This window comes from Rhinolophus sinicus, linkage group LG05, assembly GCF_036562045.2.
Source record: "Rhinolophus sinicus isolate RSC01 linkage group LG05, ASM3656204v1, whole genome shotgun sequence".
Taxonomy (NCBI): Eukaryota; Metazoa; Chordata; class Mammalia; order Chiroptera; family Rhinolophidae; genus Rhinolophus; species Rhinolophus sinicus.
This window is the reverse complement of record NC_133755.1, coordinates 167,041,113-167,048,689: the sequence shown is the minus strand read 5'-3', so window position 1 is coordinate 167,048,689 and position 7,577 is coordinate 167,041,113. Positions and strand designations below refer to the sequence as shown.

Here is a 7,577-nt window from a genome sequence, read left to right as displayed (position 1 = left end):
ATGTATGCCTTAGTTCTGTTCTCGGGGCAGTTTTGTGAATTAACCATGTAGTTTTGCACTTGCTCTCCCAGGAGCCAGAACTATCTATCTGCTCTCTCTCTTTGCACAGCTGCAGGCAATAGGCATTGTACCACCAGCCCCTCCATCTGCCCTACTCTAGGCATTGGTGGCTCCTCACTTGGCCCCTGCCTATCTTAGGAAGAGGAACAGGATAAAGGGAAATTGAATCCTAAGTGGTATTGTAAGTGACTTCTAAATTAATTTCCAACTACACGATTCTATGATTATTTTCCTTTTCAGTCTTTGAGACCCTCTTTCTTAGGTTTTATTCCTCTTGTTTATTCCTTTATAAATATTGCTTCCCAAACTACCTTGAGAAAAATCAAACCAGTTTTTGTTGTAATGCTGTCATTACTTCAACTCCCTAACTAGCCTCGTCCTTTCCCCCATGTTCTCCCAAGCCTTGGTGACTGGTTTTGAGTTTCACTTTGTCTGAAGCTACGTTCTTCTGTATGCAAGGAACCCCCAGTCCACACTTTCCCCATGGGTGACTAATTGCCCTCACTTTAATCAGTTCCACTCTTTAGCAATCATTGCCTTACCCAGAATTTTCCTACAGAAGATGTTGTGTCCCACACCTCGAAGTGCCTTGCCAGACCTCTGGCTGGGCTCAGGGGACACTGAGTGCTGCCACCCTCTTCTGCAGGCACAGCAGACCTGCTGCCCAGTGGGACAGCTCTCTGATGCCAAAAGAAGAGTGTGTTTTTTCATGAAGGAAACATGTGTTCTTCCAGTTGGCACAGTTAGGATTATTAGTAGGTGGAAATATAGACCTCAGCACTCCATAAGGATCCTGAAATAAATCTGCAGAGAACTGAGCTGGGAAGACTATATCGTATTGCAATACTCATTTACTTTCTCCACAAACAATTACTGAGTATCTGCTTTGTCCTGAAGGCTCAGAAATTAGAAAGAAAAATGAATCTGAAGCAAAAAGGAACTTACAGTCTATTGAGGGAAAGAGATGTATAAACTATAACATAGTCTGGGACGTGCGTAAAATGCTGTGGTAATGCAAAAGGGGGAGCAGTTATAACAGATACCGACTCCTGCATACTATCCTGGACTCTGGAGAGGAAGATGAATTCACAGGCTCTGGACTGGCCAAGGATGGGTGTTGAATCCCTGCTGGACCATTTATTAGCACACAGAAATTGGGCAAGTTATTTCAGTTCCCTAAAACACCCATGTGGCAGTAATACTGGGAAGGTTAAATGAGAAAAATGCCAAGAACCTAGCAAAACGTCTGGCACAGAGTAAGATAATAATATCATGCCTCCCTTCTCTTTGACTCCCTCTCAAAATATTCTCTGTAGAAATTATCAGGGCAGTACTTACATATCATTTGTGGTTCCTGGATCCTAGCCCCAACGTCTCCATGAGCTTTCCTTATGGTGAAGCTCCTGGACTGTCTGGGTGGAGGCCCTGACAACCTACCATGACATATGGGTGTATCTTTGGACTACCACCTGAAACATTTCCATTTTTCTTCTTTTCTATCTTTGTTTCTCATCTTCTCTTCTATGACTTTTCCTCCTGAGACACCAAGTTCCCATTTTTATAATCTCTCATTCTATTTTCTGGGCACAATGAAGAACACCCCAGTGTCTCAGAACCCTGACTCTGGTAATTTCTTCAATATCAGTCTTCTTGTAAAGCGCTTCCTCCTACCATCTAAATACATCCCGTTCTCATGGGTTTGGCCCTTTTTCCACCATGTTCTCTTTTTGAGTGACACTTGGTAGATGCCTTACCATGCAGGCCTCTTGTGGCAGAAGATGTGGATAACAGAGGCTCCCTTGTTTGGGGGACCAGTGAGCTCTCCACTTAAACGCAGGGGGATAGAACTTGGGGTGAGCAAGGCAATATCAACAAGGTAAATAACCAGGTCTTCCTAGAGTGTGAACACCAAGGAGAGAAAAGCCTTGTAGGGTGCAAATGAAACAAAGATGGGAGTTTAGATGCCTCTAGAGCTCTGCTGAAGATCCAGCAGTTCGCCAAACCTCACACATTTTATGAAAAAGATGAATGACAGTGTTTGCCATGGCATTGAAATCTTACATTTTGGATTTCATTTGAAACTATTAAAGCTTAAGTTACCACCTTCCTCGTACTCAAACTGTCCTCTGTCATCTATCTGGTCTGTAGATGTTGTACGATGCTCTCCAACTTTCACTGAGAAGACAGGTTCTGAGCAAAATCAAACCATCAGATTATTTCTTCTACCTGTCTATTTGTATTGCTGTTAAGTCTTACAAACTATAGAGAAGGAACATACACAATGAATAAATAGAAAATATTTATTATACAGCATTGTCAAGGTTATTTGACAAAAGGCGGTAACAAGCCAAACGAAACACCTTTACAAGAAGCTAAACAACTTGTATAAGCAAATACATTGAGGAATAAGAGTTTCTGCCCTTTGGGTATAGGGTATGTATGTGTCCGTTTCCAATTTTGAACAATTATGATATAAGAGCTAATACTCTATTGTATTCAAGAAAACTTTTAATCAGGATAATAGGAGGCATTCAGAGTAATAATGTGACCAGTGTTGAATGTATTCATCAAATGTCTCAAAAACCTCAGAACAAACCAACATGTTATCTGAACAGTAGTAGGTTTCCTGATCGATTCTTACTTTCAAAAAATCTGAATGCACGAGTCTTGTGATAAAAAGGACATACGTTACTGGCATTAAGAGAAAAAAACATGCTTTCCCTTGCTAGTTTGCCAATTAGTAGACCACCTATTAAGCATTGCAGCCATCCATTTTCTTTATTCTGCCTCATTACCATGAAAATATGGAACTGAAATTCACATTTCAGTCATGAGGTCTTTCTACCAAAGGTGTTAGAAAATAATTTTTTAAAGGAAAGTCAGTCCATTCTTGGTATGAACTGACTAAACTTGGCGTTAGAATATGAGAAGGCAGGAGAAACGTGAGTCTCAAACATGGGAGTTGATGTTAAATTCAGAACAAATGAGGCAGTGGGTATTTAAAGATTGTAAGATGATTTTTGGCTGAGAAATCAGCAGCTTCAACATGAAGAAAGCATATTAAAATATGCCTGAACATAAGGCATAAACAAAGATACTTAAGGGGGTAAGATTCATTCTACAAATAATAGAAGAAATCAAAACAGCAAGAAAAAGCTCTCTTATTGGGGATAAAAAAGGGAAGGCAAAAATGTAACAACTGAATTGCACATACATGGATATTGCACCCAGCAAACAAAATAAATATAAAGAAAAGTTATGACAATGAAAATATAGGAATAAAGATACATGGAAATAAAATTTTAAAAAAAGAAACAAAAAGTGATGAATAAATAATTTGAGAAACTATGAGCACTCTTAGAAGTTAGTATATGCTTTAAGCATATAGAGCTCAAGTAGCTGTGGAAAATCTTAAAAAAAAAAGTCTAAAGTAACCTGACATCGTCTAAATACTGTCATTCAATCTAATGTTTTAATAATAATGTACACAAGTTTATAAAAACATACCTTTTTATTGTTACCCACAGTTTTTGTGAACTTTCAATAAAACAATTTTCAAACCACTGTATCAATAACGTATCTTCACATCATAAAATATCTGAAAAATAAGTTCCCTTTTCAAAGAGGAAGAACTATCTGAGCAGCATATGAAAAACATTGTACCACAGCACTCCGACCTTCAAAGAGCTCCTGTAGATATTGGTGACAATGGTATATAAAACATTATTGGAACGTACAAATATCTATATTATATCGGAAGCTCAATCTAGTTGCAGTTAGATTGACACTACATTGCACAAATTTTGTTATCACGTGTATACCAGGACACAAGAATGCATTCACTTGCTAGTTACAAGAACCTCTGTGACAATAGGAAAGAATTATTTGTCATTAAACATTTAATTTGCCAATAATAGTTGCTATGAGTACACCATTAAATTCAAAGATGGGTTTGTTTCTGTCGCACGTAGGAGAAACATTGGCACCAAATACACATAGGGCATCTTAGAAGTTCAACTGGTAAGTATTATTTGCTACAATAAATGGAAGGTAACAATTTTGCCACATGGTTTGTTCTCTTTAACTGAAGGGTGAGGGAGAGCCCCCCTTGGCACAAACACAAGTTAATCGAAAAAGGTCTTCAGCCACTCTTAAAACAATCTCGTGTTCTGGCCGTTTCCCAAAATCATCGATAAACGAGGATGAAAGATGGGAAGCTGACTGCGTGACTGGTTTTGCTCCAAGCCCCGTGCTTATGTATTGTCCTGCTCCTCATCCCATGCTCCCTCAGCACTCCTGATGAAGCACTTTTTGGTGATGATTTTGCTCTTTTCTGTCTTCCTAAATAGAGGGACCGCACAGAGCAGCAGGCTGTCCATGCACCTTTCTCCAAGTGTGACACTACGGCCATCACTGGATGGGGTGCAGGAAGTGAAAACAGGCCCCTAACTGGGCCAGTTCCTGGGTCTCCCGAAGACCCGCAATCTGTGAGCCCAGAAGGAAGATGGGCTCCTGAAAAACGAGCTGCTGACCCATCATCTGTTCTCTGGGTGATCCCATGCCTGCCCCTCCGTCAGCCACCTGCTCTGTCTGGCTCCACCACGCTCACCAGGAGTGCCACCAATACCATGAGGTGAGCTCATGCTTCAACTGGCTGGTCCTCACGTGCTGCCCCTTTTCAAACTGGCCAAGTGTGTGTGGGCACATGTATCTACGCAGAATTGTCCAAAAGAGGAGATGAGCTTTGTCGGGTTTATTTTATTGATTTACTTTTGTGGTAAGAGTTACACACTGTACGGGATTGTGCTTTGTCAGAATTCCCTTTCTTCCCAGAGAAGGCTTTTGAATAATGCAAGAGTCGGAGTCCTGGCCTAGATCGCGTTTCGCTCGCCGAGGGCGGCACCTAAGGCCGCAGCAGCGTTGTCTCCCCCGCGGACGTCGCCCTCCACGCCCAGGCTTCTCCCGCAACTTTCTGCACCTCCGCGGATGCGCTGTGCTCCCTGAATGCTCTCGCGTTTCCATGTGGACACCTCCTCCCTACAGGGTGGAAGAGCTTTGCTTATAGTCCCTCAGAATGACGGAGGCGTAGGTCGCGTTGGGAGGGCTGCAGAGCAAGGACTCGGACACCGGGGAGCTGGGCACCGAGCTGCCCGAGGCCACCGAGTCGCGGAAAGGCGACGGAGGCGTCAGGGCAGGCGAATCCTCGGGGGTGGGTTTGCTGGCCGCCTGCAGGTCCTCCTCTTCCTCCTCCAGTTCGTCTTCCTCCGTGTTCCCTTCTCGCTCAGACAGGTACTCCTGGAGGAGCTTAAACCTCTCGCTGTCGTCCTCGTCCTCGTCCTCTGCGGCGGGGGAGGCGCGCTCCTCCCCCAAGGTGCTCAGCTGCAGCGGGAGCATTTGCAGGTGCTGCGGGGGCGCCAGGGGCGGGTACAGGGACCGCACCCCGTTCCCTGGACCCCCCGGGACTGGGAGCACCGAGTTGTAATCGGGGATCCCGGTGCTGAAATTGTTGACCACTCCCTGTAGCTGGTCCATCAAGGATTTCTGCGGGTGCGGTTGCTGATGCTGCGGCTGCTGCAGCGGAGGAGACAAGCCCTTGGGGATGGCCGGGTCGGCCAGGAAGAGGGGGGTCTCCTCTGCGCTCAGGGGGCGCAGCAGAGGCGGGGTGCTCACCGCGGTTGGCACACGTCGGTGCACCACCATGGAAGGACTGCTGGGCGGGCTGAAGCCGACCCGCTGGGCCTCCTCCTCTTCCACGTTGTAAAGGGTCTTGGTGCTGGTATCTGAAAAGGTCAGGCTCTTGCCGGAGCCTTGGTAACTTTTAGTGAGGGGCTTGATGACGGCTGTTTGGTTGCAGGCCGTCTCATTGGTCTTCACGTGCACAGAGAGGCGGTGCCACATGTGCTGTCCCTTGGGTACCTGTCTTCCACCTGGTTCAGACCATGACACAGACTTGCCATTAGAACTATGAATAAAATAGAGATGGGTTTATTTGCAGATATATCATGCACACAAGATAAAATATACATATACATCATTTTGCAAGCCCAGCTCTATGCAATTTGACTTGCCCCTCCACTGTATACCTGTTCTCCGCACCCCAACCTGTCCTTGTTACAGATTTCAGGCCAAAAGCTGCCGTGACCACAGGTTGCCTCTGAAACTGCAGCCAGTGATTCCTTCCACCCTAAGAGAAGGTGGGAAATTTTGACCCAGAGAAAAGTTGTAGGGGAGAAAAGCCAGCCTGTTGTAGAAGCAGCTACTTGCATTTAGGTTTAAAATTTCACAAATTTATTACACAATCTCTCTCTCTCTCTCTCTCTCTCTCTCTCTCTCTCTCTCTCTCTCTCTCTCACACACACACACACACACATGCTAAGGCAATGATAAAGTCGTTGCTCAGTGCAAGCTTTTGAAAAATTCCAAAAGTGATGGAGGAAACAAATTAAAAATAAAATGTTAGTTACACATGAATCACAGAACGTAATGACCATAGTTCTTGCCTTCCTTTGTTCTTAGTCCCTGGAGAAAATTAAAACTCACATGTAAAGCTACTCTCCTTGTTCTACTGGGTTATAAATCCATGCACTCAGTTGCCCATTCTGATCCCCAGGTATTTTCCGATTACCAGAGCAGCATAGTCACACACATGGCAGAGACAAAAAACAGCTGACAGAAAAACCCAGATCCATGTTCCATTCAAATGTTCCATAATTTTTGCTTTTCTCTGTATTTCAAAGCATTGTTCCCGATGCGGTGATAGATCACAATTCACATAGGGGCCTTGATTCATAGCAGCTGGTTTGGGATTTGCACATTGGGAACTTTTTTTTTCTTTCCCCCTTTTTCTGCCCCCCTCCCACTCCGGTTCAACTCCGTTGTTTCTCAGTCTAGTTGTGTAGGACACAGCTCCCTGGCACATGCTGGTATTATGAGCCTTGCGCTCCCCCCAGCTGAAGCAGTCGGTGGCCAGTCCTCCAACCCACGACAGCATACAGCAGCCAGCCCACAGAAGGCTGCCGACCACTCTCACTGGCCACCGGATGCTCATGGCGGCACATGGTAGCCCAAGGCTGCTCACGCCAACCTCCAGCTAATCATGGCAGCCCAGCTCCAGGGAGAGCTGTTGTTCACAATCTTAGCTGTAGAGGGCGCAGCTCACTGGTCCATGTGGGAATCGAACAGGCCACCTCAGGTGTTAGGAGTTGGGCGCTCCAACCACCTGAGCCACCAAACCTGCCCTACATTGGGAACTTTCAACTAGGTATGTTTGAAAAGAGACAGAATTAGGAAGCCCAGGTACATACAGATGACCAGATCCTGCTTTAGTCCTCTGGCTAGAGTTTGATGCGAATGAGACAATATGAAGATTCAGACAAAGCAGAATTTACAGAAAGAAAGAACCCCTCCCTGGGCTTCTTCTCAATGAACCTTGGTGAGAAAGATTCTAAGGCACCAGGAACCCTCCAACCTTACCCACTTTTATCTTCATGGGGCCCTCGTAAAACCAGCCAAACAGA

General features: G+C 44.9%; 1 protein-coding gene across 6 annotated transcripts in view; it reads right to left on the bottom strand.

Moving 5' to 3' along the window:
• Positions 1-2,346: 2,346 nt before the first annotated feature.
• The window catches only part of GRM1 (glutamate metabotropic receptor 1), a 334,828-nt gene continuing 329,597 nt past the window's right edge, over positions 2,347-7,577 (bottom strand). For 3 of the 6 annotated variants that reach the window (XM_019744494.2, XM_019744493.2, XM_074333687.1), the window contains exon 9: positions 2,347-6,022. In XM_019744494.2, coding sequence (XP_019600053.2) covers positions 5,098-6,022 — 925 coding nt within the window. In that variant the 3' untranslated portion in view covers positions 2,347-5,097. The remainder of the gene's footprint in view (positions 6,023-7,577) is intronic. The other 3 variants (XM_019744495.2, XM_019744498.2, XM_019744496.2) reach the window with 3 other exon arrangements.